This window comes from Filicampus tigris, chromosome 21, assembly GCF_054856515.1.
Source record: "Filicampus tigris isolate MCC_2025a chromosome 21, RoL_Ftig_1.0, whole genome shotgun sequence".
NCBI lineage: Eukaryota > Metazoa > Chordata > Actinopteri > Syngnathiformes > Syngnathidae > Filicampus > Filicampus tigris.
Genome location: NC_141237.1, coordinates 2,885,234 through 2,904,286, shown reverse-complemented (window position 1 = coordinate 2,904,286; position 19,053 = coordinate 2,885,234). Strand labels below are relative to the sequence as shown.

At 46.5% G+C, this 19,053-nt stretch overlaps 1 protein-coding gene and 1 long non-coding RNA gene across 6 annotated transcripts in view; one reads left to right on the top strand and one right to left on the bottom strand.

Annotated features, from left to right (window-relative positions):
• The window catches only part of LOC147127140 (uncharacterized), a 46,319-nt gene that overhangs the window by 20,390 nt on the left and 6,876 nt on the right, over positions 1–19,053 (top strand). The window contains exons 3-9 of one of the 4 annotated variants that reach the window (XR_015084203.1): positions 1,900–2,120; positions 10,940–11,015; positions 13,662–13,856; positions 14,272–16,373; positions 16,851–17,002; positions 18,512–18,592; positions 18,714–18,911. This is a non-coding gene — a long non-coding RNA (uncharacterized LOC147127140). Of the gene's footprint in view, positions 1–1,899; positions 2,121–10,939; positions 11,016–11,075; positions 13,404–13,661; positions 13,857–14,271; positions 16,374–16,850; positions 17,003–18,511; positions 18,593–18,713; positions 18,912–19,053 lie in introns of those variants that run through there. The other 3 variants (XR_015084202.1, XR_015084205.1, XR_015084204.1) reach the window with 3 other exon arrangements.
• Positions 6,357–18,918, bottom strand: tnk2a (tyrosine kinase, non-receptor, 2a). Of its 2 annotated transcripts, XM_086020411.1 has the most exons (22): positions 18,661–18,917; positions 18,463–18,556; positions 17,079–17,364; positions 16,195–16,357; positions 16,049–16,119; positions 15,309–15,512; positions 14,476–14,625; positions 14,305–14,400; positions 13,696–13,877; positions 13,225–13,351; positions 13,004–13,150; positions 12,836–12,930; positions 12,296–12,490; positions 11,824–11,915; positions 11,701–11,745; positions 11,390–11,634; positions 9,655–9,861; positions 8,812–9,407; positions 7,459–7,594; positions 7,306–7,401; positions 6,863–6,990; positions 6,357–6,563 (listed from the first exon to the last, which is right to left on the bottom strand). In XM_086020411.1, the coding sequence occupies exons 3-22, from the start codon at positions 17,190–17,192 to the stop codon at positions 6,557–6,559; spliced, it is 3,096 nt and encodes a 1,031-aa protein (XP_085876537.1). In that variant the 5' UTR covers positions 17,193–17,364; positions 18,463–18,556; positions 18,661–18,917; the 3' UTR covers positions 6,357–6,556. The 2 variants fall into 2 exon arrangements, with proteins under 2 accessions (XP_085876537.1, XP_085876538.1); XM_086020412.1 differs by lacking the exon at positions 17,079–17,364 and having other exon boundaries at positions 18,661–18,918.

Here is a 19,053-nt window from a genome sequence, read left to right as displayed (position 1 = left end):
CACGATGTCATTAATTAAACCAAAAACTGCCGGGAATAATTTAAACATGGCTCATGGAAATCGATGAATCACAAATTTGTACATTGGGTGCTACTTAGCTGCTGTGTTGTACTTCACCTCATCGCATTATATTAATTTGCACTTGTTCCACTGAAAGACTTTGCTCCAAATTTTAAAGAATCTCTTTGAACTTCTTCCACATTTTCCTTACTGGAATGCCTTGGCTACATTTTAGCCACTCACCAAAGTTTAAAAAAGAACTCTCCATGTGTGTTCCAAAAATAAACAAAGGAGCATACATAGCGAGCTGTTCGACCTTCTTGCTAATGCAGCTCTTCACTACTCACACAAGACCGAACAGACTTAATGAGATGTTTAAAAAGGGGAAAAAAAAACATGCCAGCAAAAGTTGGACGTCATCTCAATTCAATTATTCACAATTGGCCTGTGTGTCGTGCTTCAGCCGTTTGGGAGTAAATGTTGTGAATTGGCGAGAAAGCACGGCGCCATTGACATTATTCATCCGCTGAATCCGTAGTTAATTAACCGACTGCTTATCCATTCATAATCTTTTGTCGTGAACCGGCGCGAGCGCGTCCCCTCTGCGGTTTAGTAAGCACCTCGAGGGTCAAGGTGCAAAAAAAAAAAAAAAAAAAAGTGTAACAAGTAAACGACGTGTGAGCCGCCTCCTCCTTTCTGGTGAATGCCCTACATTTGCCGTCAATAGCAACGCAGTACTGTGGGCTTCATGAATCCATACTAATTGCACATTCACCGGTAACAAATCGAACGCATTCAGATGACCTCTTACCTCGCATTGATTCTTTGAATAAAGTTGTGCAAACTTGAACAAATGCATTTAAAAATCCACCTGTAAGCCACAGGTGATGACACGGCAGCAGGAAGGAGACCGTTGAAAAGAAGACTCAAGGCCAGACGAGTAGTTGATGGTTTAGTTACGCAGGAAAAAGGCAAAGAGTTTATAGGCTCGACACAGGTGGCGGACGGGAGGACTGGCTAAGCGTTGATGCTTTCGGTAATTGTGGGTGACGCAAGAGCGGGCAAAGTGCTGGGTGGTCAGACACAGGTGTGAGACCTGCTTGATTAGACATAGGTGGGATGTGAAATGTGAAAAAACAAGAGCAGGGAAGGCTAATCACGTGACAGACAAGGATCGGCAGGGAAAATGTGATTTCTGGTTTGACACAGGTGTTAATGAGTTAAAGTACGAAGACTTGATTAGACGCAGGCAGGAGATGGCAAGGCAGGAAGAAGTGTATTTATACCAGCGTGAGTCGTGAGGAAGCAAAGTGCTTTTAGTCTCACCCCATGTCATTTTCACATGCCACCCACCCGTGTCGCTTTGTTCTTGCTCACTTCTTGGTTCCTTTGAAGATTCCTCTACGTTACGATCCTACAGCAACATGGTTCAAGCGTGTCTTTTGCATGTAAACGGACCGAGATGCGTGTTGATGCCACTTCTTGTTTCGCTATGAAAAGTAGTTCAGGTCCGGGGAGACAAAACCGTCCTTTCGCACCTTTGCACTTTCCTTGTTGTTGGCAGGTTGTTGAATTGGTGTGGACTCCTCACCCAAAGTCTTGCAGGTGTTGCTTTCGTCAGGAGTGGCCTGAAGTCATTTTCTCTTCAGCAGACTCCATCACTCTGGCAATTAAACTTTAGGAAGCTTTAATGCCACCTTATGAATTAGTCACAAGCCCAAGGGACATTTAAAAAAAAAAAAAAAAACTTTTCAACCCCACTGTCTATGCCGTTAATAATAAATACAGGATATCTTCCTCTTGACAATTAAGAATTGTCAATTAACATTGTCAATTGTTTTAATGACGTGCTTTCAGATCACACAATTCCTCTAAATATGACTTTTTTTTTTTTTTCAGCCTGCCGTCGTGTGATGAAGACGGTCACTTCAGGATGCTTTTCCGAGCGTCTCACCTGGAAAACGAGCTTCCTTTTGATAAAATCAAGTCCAAAAAGCACTGGTTAAATGCAATCAAGAGAAGCAACCAGGAAAATCGTTCACCAAAGCACCTTGGATGGCGATGGCGTCGAAAATCAGCAGCTGTCTCGTGCAGAATCTGAACATTCGCTGGATTGCAAAGTAAGCACAAACTTCCATCTTTTCCACATTTTGTCACATTAAAACCGCAAATGACACTTTATTTTATTGCGATTTTACGTGTTAGAGAAGACACGTGGCCCGCTTCTGGGTTTCTATCCACCCACGGAGCATTTGGTTTACCAAGACACCTGTAACATTTGGTGCATATGTTTAGCTATTTCCCCCCTTCATTGGTTAATTAAAATTGCATTTATTCATGTACACAAAAATCTGGCTTTTTCTAAAAATCTAATTGTGGTTCATAAAAAGAGAAAACATTTGCATTCTTAAAAAAAAAAAAAAAACACAAAAAAATCGTTTTGTTTATGTTTTCTAAATTTCAAAATCTTGATTACTCCCAAAATTTCATCTTAGTTTTCTTTGAACTCAAAGTGTTAATTATAAGGAAATGTTTCTTGCTTTTTGTAGAAAATATTTTCCTCTTCCTTAATTATGATGCATGTCTTCCATTAGAACTCAGTGCTGCCCAGTATGGTGTGGCACACTGTGGTACTACACTTAAGGCGCACAACTCCAAATTGGAAGTTGCCTGTACACTGTAAAAACCCATAAAAAACAGATTGCTTAGAAACCCATGGGTGTACCGCGTCCTGCCATAATCCGTCCTGCTTAAATCCTAATCGCCGCCATTGGTCACCCACTGACAGACAAAGACGAACATGGGATGAAGAAAAGACGTCCCCGAGGTCGCAGAGTTGGCACAGATTTTTGGCACCTGTGGAAATGTACAACACAGTGCTGGCACACGCGCTAGGACGACGAACGCACGCTGACCTGACAGGAAGCGATTTATTTGTTGCTATGTCCGCCCCATTAGCCACTCGGGCCTAAACCGGACGACGCAGGCGTAGCACACTTGAGCCCCGCCAAGAAGCAGGTGTTGTTTGGAGGACACCCGGAGTCTTTCTTCCTTGCTGAAAATGCGACGGCACGAACCACAAACACACGTTCAAAAAAGGACAGGTTGTTAATGGAAGAAAAAAAAAAAAGTGCAGGGAAACATGGCTGAAAGGCAAATATTTTGCTACGTGAATAGCATTAGCGTGGCCTTGTAACGGCGTCGAATTGTGACTTCGTAGCAGGACAGCGTAGCTTTACCTCAAAACATGACCTCGTAGTTTGACATCATTGCCCAACATTGTAGCATAATGTTGTAGCATAGTTTTTCCTTTGTGTGGCATCATAGCATGACGCAGCATTTTGGCGTAGCCTAACCGTAATCTGTGATGTCTGATATCGTAGCGTGACGTTAGCATGACGTTGAAGCTTGACATCGTAGCGCGATGTAGCGTTAACATGTTACTGTGACGTTGTAGTAAAAGTAATACTCAAGAGTAAAACACAGACATCTAAAACCCTCTGCATCTTTTGACAATCGAAAAGTTGGGTAGCAATTGTCTGGGGAGCTTCGATGTCTGAGGAACCTTATACCCGGGATGCCGTTGGAGGATTGATGGAATCCTATTCCAGAAAGACGACGACGAGTTGGACATGAGAAAGTGGCTGGCAGTAAAAGCGTCCATAAAAGGTGAAGATGCGCCCTTCTGGTTTTTGTTTTATAAGGAGCTCTTCCTCGTCGTCTTCCTGCGGTGCTTTTACCGAGCCTCCTCGGGGGAGACCAACATTTCTCTTCTCTCACTTAGACACCATCGATCGCTCCCCAGTTCAAGGATGAGTCACTTGGCCTTAGCAGCCGCCTTTTTCTCCCACGCTCCTGCTTCGTGTAAATATTCATATGCTCGCCTTATTGGAAACTTGCAATCAATGTCAATAAGGATGTCAGTGTTGGAGGGAAATAAAATGATGACTAATGAGAATGAATCAATTAAAAGCGAGGTGGGGTAAAAAAATCAAGCCACTAGACGGTGCTGTTCTCACTGGAAATTAGGATTTTACAAAGACAAAACACACTATAAAGAGAAAAACATCAAGGAAATAATCTGAGGGAGACTGAGACAGACATTTTATGATTGTGTACGGCTTGTGAGTGGGAAGCCTTCCAGGTGGCAACGAGAAGAAAGGGAACTGAAAGATGATGAAGATGCACTCAAGAGTGGTTCATCCCGACTGACCCCCGTTTTTGTCCATTTTCCAGGATTCGTTCCAATGCTTTTTGAAAATTCAGCCCCCCAAAGGCAGTTCCACCTAACAACACAAGATTTGGTAGGCATGTCTAACATGAGTAGACGCACGCACAAAAAAGTCTCATGAAGTCATTTCTGAAAAGACACACGGAGTCTGCCATTTTGGTTTTACGTGGCTTTTTTAGGCTCATTTTGGCCCTTTTCCAGGATTCCCTCAAATGTGTTTTGAAAATTCAGCCCCCAAAGGCAGTTTCACTTAACACTAAATTTTGTAGGCATGTCTTTCATGAATAGACCCATTAAAGTCTCATGATGCCATGCTGAAAAAGAAACAGGAAGTGTGCCATTTGAAGCAGACGTTAGGGTCCTTTTGTTGTCCGTTGTATCGTACAAGATACCAATACATAACAATATTGCTACTTTTGTCCCACAAATGCAATTTCTACTCAATATTCTTTCAATTTTTTGCACGTGTGAGCAAGCCAACCCTCCTAACCTCTGACTTTGCCCCATCGTGTTAAAGTGCTCCAAGGACGCAACAAACACAATTAATTACATGCAATTTATTTCAAGCAGGGCCAATTGCAAATCAATTTCAACGTTTCTTTTCAGCCGTGCAGTCAAGGAGCAGTCATTAAGCGGCACATGAGGATATTTCACTCACATACGAATCATATTTAGCTGATTCTTGCTCCTTTCAAAAGCCGTTAAGAGCACAAATGGAGTCAATTGGCTGGAAGGAAATGAGAACATCTTTACAGACGCTGTTTACATCAGGCAAGGTCATGTGAGGGAAAAGCAGTGAGTCTGAAAAAAATTAAGAGCATTCATGAAGCAGAAAAGCTCAACAGTGACTCTGAAAAGACAAATGCTTTCTTTTGTCGGTTGCTGCTGGCTCAAATTGTTCGATACAAATTGGCCCGTGGTGGTTTTGTGCGACACACAGCTTGAATGTCTGCACATACGCACGCTCACCAAGGTCACTTTCAGGGAAGAACTCAAGAGTTGACGCTGCTCCTGCCTCACATTCAATGCTGACTTGTATTTATATACCGTATATATATATATATATATATATATATATATATATATGTCTGGATAGGAAAAAACGTGTAGATTCATAAAAAAAAAAAAAAAGGGCTCAGTACTTGCACATTTGAACGCGGTCGCTGTTCTTGCCAGTTATTTGGGAGAACCACCGGCTAGCAAAGTACAACTGAACAAAACTACAAGAAATAATCAACGTTGGGTGGGGGGAGTTCATGGCAAGTTGCATCCCAAGCGCGTGCAGTGTACACGTAATGAAATCAATGACCTTGGAAGTTTGACGAGTCCGCGACTATCGGCGGTAAAGTTGAGGACACGGCCGGCTGGCCATGACTTAGCATCTCAGTTCCTCTCTCGCTAATCACAAGCATGCGATTTAATAAATTTACTTTATCGAGTCAGTCAAGTGAGGTTCATTTGGACCGTCTCGCTCATTTCCGTCTGCGTTGAAGGGGTGTGACGCAAACATCCATCCATCATCGATACCGCTTATCCTCACAAGGGTCGCGGGGCGTGCTGGAGCCTATCCCAGCTGTCTTCAGGCAGTAGGCAGGGGACACCCTGAATTGGTTGCCAGCCAATCGCAGGGGACACAGAGACAAACATCCGCACTCACAATCACACCTAGGGGCAATTTAGAGAGTCCAATCAACTTACCATGAATGTTTTTGGAATGTGGGAGGAAAAAACCCGGAGAAAACCCACGCAGGCACGGGGAGAACATGCAAATTCCACACAGGGAGGCCGGGGCCGGGATCGAACCCACGACCTCTGAACTGTGAGGCGGACGTGCTAACCAGTCGCCCACCGTGCCGCCCGTGACGCAAACAATTTCACCAATTTTTTAAAAATTGCGGAGTGCTTCGTGCTGCTGCGAAATCAGAAAGGCCGTCCAGGGATCACACTGATCTAACGCGCAGCCATGCACTGCGATCAATGTGAGCCAGGAAGAGATTGTTGTCCTGTAATGGAAAGGTCACAGGTTTGATCCCGCAGGGGGTCCAGACAAGACTCCCATGATAGGTGCACTTGCTAAGCCCCCCCCTCCCACACGCAGACTTCTTTTATTAAGCGACACACGCCATTCTCTCACATTACTTTTATTTCCAACTTTGCTGAATGGAAAACTTCAGTGTGCAGTTATGAATAGAATGAAAATAAATAAGTAGTTCCATTGTGGAAAAATGCGACAACAATTGGTGTGAGCAGCTATTCACAGTACATACAAGAGATGAACATTCTCTGGTCCTTAAGTGGATGAGTCACCCTCGTCATCTACTGCTTTCACTTCCTAACAGAAAAATGATGACAAAAAGGATTTGAGACAGGTTAAGGAGTCCTGCGGCACAACCCTGAGGAACTCCATAATATTCCAAAGAGGACGTATTATGGAAAATTAACTGTTAATCAAGCCTTTTGGAGTGGCTTCCCATCTATTAGACTCAAATCAAATAACTAAGAAAATATTTTGTTTCACGGACTATTTCCGAATTTCTCTGCCTATGACTTGGAGGCTGGGACGAGTGAAGATCTTGAGCCACTTTCAAGTTCTGCGAGCCTGTTGGGGGAAAAAAACAAAAAGGGAGATACCTGTTGCAGTGCGGTCCGTACGTTTCCAGCATGAGCGAGCTGGCCTCCTCCAGGTTCCACTGGCAGCGCCGCAGGAGCGTCTCGCACTCGTGTCGGGAGCGCAGGCCCACGCGGAACAACTGCTCCACCTTCAGCGTTGGACCCAAAAAATGTCATCATGTATTTGGGTACAATAAGCCACTTGAGGATGTTTGTAAAAGAAGGACACCAAGTTACTTCCGGATGGCAGAACATGCGGGATTATTGCTGACCTAAACTGAAACCATGACAAAGACTTGTCGTGTATGGGGATGCGCTATACTTCCCCAAAAATACATTATACACCTGTATAATGTAAAAAGCCAAATGCCTTAATAAGAGGCTCTTCATTGACAAGTGAAGTGGTGTGTCTCAACACTTTTGACCACGTGGTATCTTTCAAGCTGCCATGTACGAGGCAGTACCTTCAAGTGGTTGATGGCCTGCTGGACTTCTCCGTCGTGAGATTGCAGGGCGGCCTGACACTCGTCCAGCGTGACGCCGTGGACGGCTTCTCGGATCTGATTAGGAGCAAATCAATCAGCAAACCATGACGACCACGGCGCTCGGTTCCTCACCTGTGCGACACTCAGCTCTCGCTGTGTGGTGAGCGACGGCAGTCGGCCGTTGTTGTTGTTGTAGGAGGAGTTGGGCTTGGCTCTGGCAGGTTGCTGAATCATGGGTTTGACCGCAGCCATGTTGGCAGCGCCATATCTGATCAACAACAAGAACAACAACTCAAAGTCTGCTAATACACATGATTACAGCTGACATTTGGTGGATTTTGATTATCTATTTGAAAATTCAATTTTTCACTTAGCTGGGAATAAATCTTTTTTTCATTGTGCCTGCAGACACTACTCATAAAAAGTTTGGGACATTCAGTCCTGGGATGAAATTTCAAGATGGCCCTCAAATTTAAATGCACTGCAACCTTAACAGTCGGACATTCAAAAGCTCAAAGCTCAAATTGAGTTCACCCGTGAAGGTTGTCGTGCATTTTTAGGGTCATCTCAAGCTGAATGCCCCCCGGCCTGTCAGTCAAGCCACACTCGTATTGAGTGATTCCGGCGTTGAGACAGTTGATGTTTTGTTTTCATCATTTGCACAAGCCGTGGTTAAAAATAGCACCTGGGTATGCTGAAATGGCAGTAAACTGAATTTGCTTGTGTAACAATGCTGCTGCACTGCGTTACACAAGCCGTCTTTCACACAGGTCGTATAAAAGACTTGTCCACAGCTTTTGTCATGGGAGAGCATTATTGGCTTGTGCCGTTCCGTAAGTCGTAAACTTAAAGCGGAAGTCAACCCAAACATCTTTTTTTCAAGAACATGTTCCCAGCAGGCCCACTAGTTGAAACACGGCATTCTGATTAATTTTGCATGTGTGCAATATAAGTTAAACAGCAAAATGCACTTGTTTTTAGCCATCTCTGGGGGCGGCCATTTTGTCTTCTGTTGACTGAAAATGACATCACAACTGCTCACGACGACCAATCACGGCTGACCTGTTTTCTGAATCTGAGCCGTGATTGGTCGTTGTGAGCAGTTGTGATGTCATTTTCAGTCGACAGAAGACAAAATGGCCGCCCCCAGAGATGGCTAAAGACGAGTGCATTAACACTTATTCCACAAACGCAATATTTATCAGAATGCCTTGTTTCAACTAGCGGGCTTGCATAGAACATATTCTTGAAAAAAATATGGTTGCGTTGACTTCCGCTTTAAGTGGGACGAAGATGTGTCTCTGTGTTAGTTAGCTTTAAGTAAACTCATTTATTAAGGTGAAGCAAACCACTTGCTTCAGGTGATTGGTTGAAATGTGGATGTTTAAAGTCTTAGTAATGTTTTAAACTTTTTGCATGTTCTCTGTAAATACATTTAGCTCGCTCACTGGCTCAGTTTGTCGCCTCTCTGTGATCACATCATACCTCTCCAGTAGAGCCGGCCGCTCTGGCAACGGGGAGCGGGCGGAGCTCTGTGAGCCGTCAATCGCCGAGGGAGGTCCGCGAGCCTCGCGCGAGGCCAAAGGCTCCAACGAGGAGCCGGACGAGTGCAAAGACATGACTTTGGGAGGCGAGGCCAAGGATGAGGAAGACAGGAGAGGACCCAGTAGGCCAAAGGCCCGGCGAGGGGACACTGAGAGCGGGGGCGGCGGCGGCGGCAGCGCCACGGGCGACGAGGACGGCAGCGGCGGGGCCAGGGTGAGCGGCGAGGACGAGCGGGAGCCCGGTTGGGAGAGGGCTCGGTCCCGTGGCGGCAGCTGGGGGGGCCCGTCTACCAGCTCCAGGGAGATGGAGCTGTGGCGCGGGTGGGAGGCGCCCATGGCGGGGCCGTGCTTGACGGGGCGCAGAGGCGGGGCCGGGCTGCGGGGCGGCAGGACGGGCCGGTCCTCCGAGCCGGAGGAGGGCGAGGGCGGCGGTAGGCAGATCTGCCGGTGAGGTGCCAGGGGCGCCAGCGGCAGGGGGAGCGGCGAGGAGGGCAGCGAGCGCCCCGTCGTCATGGGAACCTGGAGCTTCACCATCACCTTCGTCAAAAACAAAAAGATTAGCACAGGATGACACCTCGAGTTTTCACCCTTAGGCCTTGTTGCCGTTTTCTACCTTTTAGTTAGTTTGTGCATAAAGCTACTAAGAGTATATTATTGACATACAAGAGCTAATTAAATAATCAGACACAAAAGCTAATTGAATACTCAGACAAAGGTCCTTACCCTAAGAAAGTTTCATAACAATTACATTAACACTGCTAAAATGCAATCAATGCATTTGCACCTCTCGCTGGAGTTCTTGGAAGAGATCGGCCGACTGCGACTCGTTGCGGGTCAACGTGGCGGCGATGGCTGGAGTGGCTGGGAGCTCTTCGGCCATCCCCTTGTTGATGGAGCGCACCTCCTGATCCTCGCTTTGGTCCTGCAGCTCTGCCGCCACCTCGTCGTAGGCCGGCTGCGGAAGGGGCCAGTCCAGGATGGAGGGGGTGTCCTGAAATATGGTTTACACTTTATTATACCATAAGCACTTGAAATACTCTGGAAGAGAAAATCTGCGATATAGATTAGATCATGTAAAAAATACTTTTAGCCCCCGCCCCATGCTTTAAACACATTTTAAGCTTTGAAAACACACAAACCACGAAAGAAATGGAAGATTATCATATATCACATACAGAAATTAAATCTCTAGCATAATTTCCAAATAAGATGCCCAGTGTGCTTGCCTCAATCTGTTTTTGTAACTCCTAGTTGACGTTAACTGTAAAACTGACATAGAACAAACCTGACTTAAACATTGCACCTTTAAACACCGAAATGTTCAAAATGACCACATAAGTTTATCTAACGAAGGTCGCTAGTTTAATGCCACCATATAACGTGAAACGCCAAAGACAGGCTAAGGGATGTTAGCATCGATGTCAGGGTAATTATAAACATTCAAACAACTGCTACTTTGAGTTTGAAATCAAATGTACGCGTTTAGGGGATCATAGTTTATGATATATTTGGGGTTTAAATTATTAATATAGCCCTTTGAGGGTGAGTCTATTATTCAAACATTTTTGCTATTGGCATTGGTCCCTTACCCCCGTGAACAGTGAGGGTTTGCTGTATTTCATTCAAGGTGATTGCGTAAATAAACCAATGATGACATCTTCACTGTCAGAAAAAGAATACACTAGAAATCCATTACTCTCCTTCATGTACAATCTACAAGGCCGGCTGTTTGCACTTTCTCCAGGGACCCAAATGGTCCCCAGTCAAGTGTCAAGAGTACAAAAGCACCCCAGCGACAAGACAGTGCACCCCAAAAAGGACATCCAAGTGATACTGTTGCTGATGTAAGACCTGTGCAAATAGCGAGAGACAAAGTGGAGCATCAAAGCGTGAAGGAGCGCCGCGCCAATCAATGCGCGCCATCTCGTCACATCGTGTTCATCCGAGGAGAAGGCGCCTTACGACATTTCCAGGCCAAAGGCGGGGGGGGATGAGCGCGGACCCCAGCGGGATCCCGGAATGTTGTTTTTGCTCAGATTTAATTTTTTATTATTTTTTTTGTCTTTCAGCTCAACTTGAAGATATTTTAAGGGGAAGCACGTGTGATCGCCAACAATGACTTTGGTGGAGGAAATACACATTCAGGTACGACCATACCATAAAGGGTAGGAGGCTCAAGAACCTTATTGGTTCTTGACTGATTTTCTGTCATGATGAATAAGCGTGTCAGATTATGTGAATCGGTGTCACTGATGGTGTAGTGGTACACACGCCTGAGTTGTATGCGGGCAGCGTGGGATCGGTTCCCGCTCAGTGACAGTGTCCATGTGTGTGCCCTGCGACTGGCTGGCGACCAGTTCGGCATGTAGTCTGCCTTTCGCCCATTGTCGGCTGGGGTAGGCTCCAGCACCTCCCCGCGACCCTGTACACTTGTACAGGATAAGCGGCTTGGAAGATGACATGACTCGTGATTTCGTGAATCGGACACTCAGGTGGGGGTCAACTTGACTGACACGCACCTTGAGCGTATCCTGGTCGTGCGGCAATGTCTCAGTGAGCGGCGAGGGCGTGGTGGTGGAGCTGAAGCTGTCGTCCGTGAAGTCGATGAGCGACACCTCACTGGCGTCCAGCCGGCCGGCGCCGCAGCTGTCCCACGGGCGCAGTTTCAGCCCCAGCGACACGCTCAGCCTCTTGGCGCCGGGCCGAGCGGCGGCGTCTTCCTCGTTGTCATCGTAGTCCTCCATCACGGAGTCGTAGAAGGGCTCTGAGCAAACATGCGGAGTGTCACCACATAGCGGCCATCTTGGCATGGAAGGTGAGGGCCACTTACTCTTGAGCAGGACGGCAGGCTGAGGAGGACGAGGCGGGGGTTGCTCTGTTAAAGTTGACAGTGTCAGACAATTGGCCCCCAGAAAAAAAACACAAATGTTGCCAAAAGTATGTGTTTGGTTACTCTTGGCCCGGTTGGGGAGCTTGGTCGGTCTGGAGATGCAAGGGTCCATTCCGAGGACATCGGGGGGCTTCATGGGATTCCCTAAATAGAGACTGAAGAGAGAAAGGATTCAGATGACTGCAAAAGAACTGACTTTTCAAGGTGTACCTAATAATGTGGTCCATGACTCTACTGGATGTCTATGGTGCAATGCTGCCTTCTAGTGAATATGCATTGCAACTGCACGCTAACAAAATACTGTATATTGGAACTTTTGGCTTGTGCAATAATGGAAAAAAATGTCCATAGAGTGAATGTCTATGGACAATATTTGTGTCATCAACAAAGCTAAGTTTTTGGAACATGGAACAAAACCTGGGGAAGATTCAACACCCCCCACCTCTGCGAGTCAGATGTGCCACCCACTTGTGCTCGTCATTGCGACGTCTAATTGACTTTAATCTCATCAAAGAGTTGGAGAAATCATCCCAACCTGTCTATGCGGTCTGCGTGGCCCCAGCTCCTGTGCGGGTCGGTGTCTCCGTGGCCCGTGTGGATGAACGAGTGCTTTAAGGGTTTGCTGATATCGTCCGCCGACAGGCCGGTCACCGCCGTCACCACGTGGCGAGGGAACTGGCCCACGCGCAGTGTTCGCCGGTTCTGGCCGCGCCACCAATAGTGCTCGGCCCTGGAAACACAAACACGCACATAGCGTACATTCGCGGCGGGTCGTCGGTCCATCACAAGCGCTGGCTTATATGTGCAGCTTAAATTCTCTTCAATTTGTAGTGTTTCTTGAGTACGTGCAAGTGGGTGTTAGATTTTTTTGGGGCCAGTCAGACTTCAGCCTTTGTGTTGTGTTTGTGGCTTTGTGTGTCACTTGTCCCGGCTCATGTAACTTCCTTTGATTGGTTAGTCAAAGCAAAACTCGTTACAACCAGCTTTGACTAGTAAATCTGCCCATAGTAATACTCATTAGCATCTCTGGTCAGTGGGATATAGCTCAAAAAAAGAAAAAAACTTGTTGACTGACCTTCCCTCAATGATAGTGATGACATCATTCATCTGAATGTGGAGCTTGTCGTCCTCGGCAGAGTCTTGCAGGGCCCTCATGTCGGCGGGGGTGCTCTGAACAACCACAACGTTCCCATCAGCACTTCGGACACAAAAACCACAAGGCACCAAAAGCTCGCGGCTTTACCTCCATCAGGAAGTCCCTGAGGGCCACAAAGGTGGGCCTGTCCTCGGGCTTGGGGCTCCAGCACTGCAGCATGACGTCGTAGATGTCCTGAGGGCAGTCGTCCGGCTTGCACAGCCTCTCCGCCTCCACGTCCACCTTGTGGAGGATCTGGTCGAGGCCAGACAAGTTCAATTCGTCACCGCGCTGGAAGTGTGTGGTTGAGTTTTGAGTACAATGAATACCTGACTCCCGTTCAGGCCCGGCCACGGCTCCTGCCCGTGGGTGAACATCTCCCACAGGGTGACCCCGAACATCCAGGTGTCGGACGCGTGCGAGAAGGTGCGAGTCTTCAAGGACTCTGGAGCGCACCTGCAGGGAATCGCAGAAGAAATCCCTGCACGGTTTTCTTCAGGTGAGAATGGTACGAGAACAGCTGAACTTTATTTGGGGTCGAGCAGAGGCGCTTTAAATGGCGCCAGGTGTGCGCTGACTGTTATCTGCTAAGCTGCTAACGTCATCATTTGCCACATCCAACATGGCGGCAAAAAACTCTCCTCCAGTGCTTTTGTGGATGGCACTTTCTCACAGTTATGTATAAAGTAGTTGCTGGGGTTGTCTTTGAGTAGCAAAACCATGTTTAGCATGCTAGCTAACGTCAGCGCTATTGTTTGCTCTGCAGAAGTACGTGACATTGAAAAGGTCGCCAATCTCACCACGGGAAAGGGACTTTGTGGCCCTCCTCCATGACGTAGTGGTCGGCGTGGGACGGCAGCGCCCTCATCAGGCCGAAGTCGCCGATCTTCACCGTCTCGTTGGTGGACAGCAGCACGTTGCGGGCCGCCAGGTCGCGGTGAAGGAAGCGGCGCTGCTCCAGGTAGGCCATGCCGCACGCCACCTGCACAACACGACACTTTAGCTTTGCGATGCTTCTTAGTAACACACAATCAGCAATACTACATATGACCACTAGGAGTAGGTGATATGGGCAAAACAATAGTCATACTTTTGTATCGATTTTTTTTGTACACACATGCCCTCCCACAACTAAATGATTGTTGATGGCCCCATTCATTCAAAATGTAACACAATGTTATTTTTTTCTTTTTCAATTTTTGGCCACTTTTATCTATATAGCCACCCTTCTGCAACCACATTATTGTTGCCATTGTGCTCCCAAAATATGTAAGATAGAAAATCTGTCAAAACTAATTCAAACTGAAACCCATGTTATGCTAACACAGGCAATCATAATTGGAGAACATTTCCAAGAATATTTCTTCTTCATGTAGCCAGCCTCGAATTGAGCGTGTTCATCACCAAACCTGCACGGCATAAATGCAGAGCGAAGAGATGAGGATGTGACCCTGACGCTTCCTCAGCCGATCCAACAAGGAGCCCAGAGGAGCCAGCTCCGTCACCTGGGCACAGCGCAATCGCTGCTTTGTTAGAAAACAACAAGGAAGGAAATGTGAGCATGCGCGTGCATCGCTCACCATCTTCATTGGCTGCGTCAGGACGATGCCGTAGAGGCGGATGAGGTTCTGGTGGCTGAGAGAGTGCATGGCGTTCACCTCCCTAATGAAGTCATCCAGGCCGTCCGACTCCAGCACGCCGGCCTTCAGACACTTCACCGCCACAGAAAGCTGCCACCGCACAAAAGAGCAAAAATACGAGCAAGGATTTTGGTGGTTATTTTCCATAGTCCATTATGAGCAGAGGAGACGGACTGAAATGTACTAAACTCATTCTATCCCAATGACACATTTATATGTCATTTCAAAGAGGGCTTGAAAAAAATTCGTACTGAATGAGTTAAGTACAAAAGGTGCCTGAGTGAGTTCAGGAGCTTTATTTAGAAAAAAAAGTAGTGCTTTTGCACCGTTCGGTGGCATCGTTGTGCGAAGGAATTGTGTTGAAGTGAGTCGTGGGGCTTCAGTTAGAGAAAATGAGTACTTTGGCGCCATCTTGTGGCATCTTGGTACCAAGGCGCGATGATGAAGTGAGTTGAATAGCTTCAATTAGATAAAAGTACTTCTTTGGCACCAACTGGTGGTATCTTGGTGTATGTTGAAGTGAGTTGAGTGGATTCGTTTTAGACAAAAGTGGTCCTCTAACATCGAGGTGCTATGTTGAAGTGAGTTGCTTAGCTTCATTTAGACAAGTGGCACTATGGCGCCGCCATCTTGTAGCAATGGAACTGTATTGAGAGGCTTCATTTAAATAAAAGAAGCGCTTTGGCATCATCTTGCATAGTTTTGGTGCCACAGAACGATGTCAAAGTGAGTTGAGTAGCTTCATTGAGACAACAGAAGTGTTTGTGTCTCACCACTCGACTGCTGGGGGCGCTCCACTCGCCGCGGCGCACCACCCCAAAGGTGCCGTCGCCGAGACGCTCAAAGAGCTGCAGCTCGGCCTCCCGGATCAGGCAGGTGAGCGAGGCCGCCGACTCCCCGCCGGACGAGGAACCGCCTGACGCCCCAAGCGGGAGGGCCGGCTGGGGCTCAGTGTCGGGACGTTTGACAGGAAACACCTGCGGGTGCAGGGATGGGAAGTGACTTTGGTTGGTAAAGGAGATCATTTTTTCCAATCTGGATCGGATGCTGATTATACTTGATTTGGAAGCGCTTCTGTTGCATTTACATTCCTGCACAATCTGAATCTGATCCCGATCAAACTCAGTATGACATTTACAACTTTATTTGACATTCGACTTTCTGTGTTGCATTTACATTGCGGCATAATCTGGATCCAACCCTGATCAAACATAATTTGACATGAGAACTTCTAGAATGTGACATTCATCTTATTGTAAAACAGATCTCAATCAAACTCAACCTGACATTACATCTACCTCGCTGCACAATCTCAATCAAATCCTAATCAAATTTGATTTAATGTTAGCGCTTTAACATAACATCTACTTTGCAGCAGCATCTGGATCAGATCCAGATCAAACTTGATTTCAATCTTAAAGTTGAGTACACTTCCCACAAAGGCACACTTGGAAGAGGTGGGGCAATGTGAACCAGACTGAACCGCTCGGTGGGTTTGTGTGTTGCATTGGACCTTGCTCATCCAGGATTTGCGTTTGTAAAGCGCACGTCTCCTCTTGACGGCCTCCCACAGCCTCCTCTGACCTGAAAACAGATCAGGCATACCACTGTGAAAAACGCACACATGCGGACGCAGCAAGTGGGTGTCAGGACACTGACCGGGGCGGCCCATGCCGATTTTCTCCAGGTCTTCGTTCTTGACGTAGTCAAAGTGCGAGAGCCGCGTGACATTGAGTTCGTCGCGGATGCGCAGGAAGTACTGCTGCAGCTGAACGTCCGTCAGCAGCTCCAGAAGCCATTCCGTGCCCTCCTCGCCCTGCATCTACACACGTTACCATGTACAGTAGGTCTTCATTTACAATGCTGTGCAATCTGGATCCGATCCTGATCCAATTTTATTTGACGTTAGAATTTTTGTTGCATTTACATTGCTCTGATCTAGATCGGATCCTGGTCCAATGTGACTTGACATTAGAATTTCTATGTTACATTTAAAATGCTGCGCAATCTGTTTTAGGTCTCAACCGAATTCGATTTTTTTTCTACGCTTCTGCGCTGCTTTTACATTACTGCATGTTCTGGCACAGATCCTGATCGAATGTGATTTGACATTAAATCGTCTGTGTTGCATTTAAACTGCTGTGTAATCTAGATCAGATCCCAATAAAACTTGGTATGCCTTGAGAGCTACATTTGACATTATAGTGTCTGTATTGCATTTACATTGCTGTACAATATCGCTCAGATCCTGATCCAGTTTGATTTGACACGAAGGCTTCTAAGTTAAATTTACATTGCCTCACAATTTGAATCAGATCACAGTGACACCCTGGCTGACATCAGAGCTTCACATTCAAGAAGGCGCTACCCAAAGAGGAAGAAAAGTGGACATGACTCCAATCTATAAAATGTCGGTTTACATAGAGAGGAATTGGACAAAGCCCTGCTGATGAAAACCTTGGTGGAGGTAACTAAAGACACACACACACACCCACACACACACACACACAGAGCGATTGTGGCGCATCCTCCCCCATGTTTACCATTTGTCTCCCGGCATTCTCCGGCATCCTCGCTCTTCCCTCTGCGTTCTCCTCGTCGGCCTCCTCTCCTCCCCTGGCGTACGGGAGTCTCCGGTACATGTAGCTGTCCCCCATCTGCCGCTCGATTTCTAATCTCAAGCTGCCGGCATCCACCTAAAGACAAATTTGCGCCCCCCCTTTCTCGCCGCACCCTCTTATCAAATCGCTGGCCGCCGCTGAGTCACGACGTCCCGCCGCCACCTCCATCGCTTCCCTCTTGGCCGCCTCGCTAAATAATTCAGCAGAGCTATCGAGGAGGAGGAGGAGGAGGAGGCAAATGAGGATGCGAACGGACGGATGGAGGGACGGACACTTCCCAACATGCACTTAAGGGAAGCGGCCAGTGGATGCTACACACATGGCGGTGTCATGAAATGTGTTATATTGCAATGTAGTAGTTCCCTTTCTATGCACACGTGAACCCCTACTACCCTCACCGTTACCATGGCGACCACTGGCCGCAGGCTCTTTCGTGCATGAACGCATCTGCGGCCTCAAATGAGGTTCGAAATAGGCCAACGCTCTAAATATAGCAGCGCGGGCTATATTGGCCATATGATGCTCATCAATTAGTTGATTAAAAAAAGTATAATTAAATAATACATATACTGTATAACACAGACGGCATATTATTACAATATGTTCAAATTCTTAATTTCAAAATACTACCTACACTGCAAATTCATGAATAAATACAAAATTATAACACATGGTATGTTTTCGACTACACAGCTGTTTGTGTTTATAAATGATTGTATACATTTAATTGCTGTAAAATTCACAAGTATATCAAGTTAAATTCACTCTTGAAATACAAATCGTAAATTACCCTTCACAAGGTGTTCATGAACAAATACTAAAATGATAGGAAATTATGCTGAATGTTTTGTACATTTCGATTGTGTGACGTCACGATCCAGGCCACGCCTTCTTAAACGCAAACATAAGCACTGTGATTTCTTTCATCAAATTATATATAGAGCGCTTTTTATATTACTCAAATTGTTTCACATTCTCGATTGTTTTTAGTGATTTTATATTCCTCATTTACTTAGTGGTATTTTTATGAATTAAAAATGTAACTAAAAGTTGTAGGTTTTTGGGGGGATTAATGCCGTATTGCCAGTTCATTTTAGATCCGAGTTTGTTTCCACTATATTGTAAGTGTGTGTAAGGGGTACCCAATGTTGTGACCCGTCTGTTCTTCCAGGTGACTGCCGCTAATTGTTTAATCTTTTAATCCACTACCGAGCCGGTGTCTGAAGCGTCCATGCGTTTGAACTCGGGAGACACCAAAATGCATGCGCGTCCCCCGAAACACAAAATTAACTTAGTCTGGTTTTACCTCGCACACGCGCTCCTGTTTGAAAATAACTGGATCCGAACTGGATTAGGAGTCATAGGAGGTTATGCGGCTGCAGGCGGGACCCCACATCCACCTGCAAGTAGAAGAGAAACAGCTTCAATATTGTCAGGTAAAAAGTAATAACAAATGGTTTTATTTCATTTTAATGTCGATAAATGATAACACATGGGAATTTACCACATCGTGCCGCCCCCTTGTGTTTATAATTTTGATATTTTCTTCGTTTTCAGTGCTCTTCAGATTTACCAGCCAGACCGACCAGTTAAGGTGGGCTTCAATACCACTCGACGCGGTGGGTTGTCTTCCTCAGCGGCGGCTCTCGAGCAGGACGCGGTGGTTTATCGGCAAATTAGCGGAAATGTAACGGGACTGTCGTCACTCTCCTCCGCCGCACCGCGAGTCGTGCGTTGTCGCCCGCTGCAAAGCCGGTGAGCCCGAGCACCACATTCAGATTCATCCGCGTCGCAGAGCAACCCGGAAGTGTCAGTACGACAGAGCGGGGAAATTGCAAATACAGTATAGTAAGCTAAACAAAAAAACCCCGAGAAAATAGCTTCATGTATTACTAAG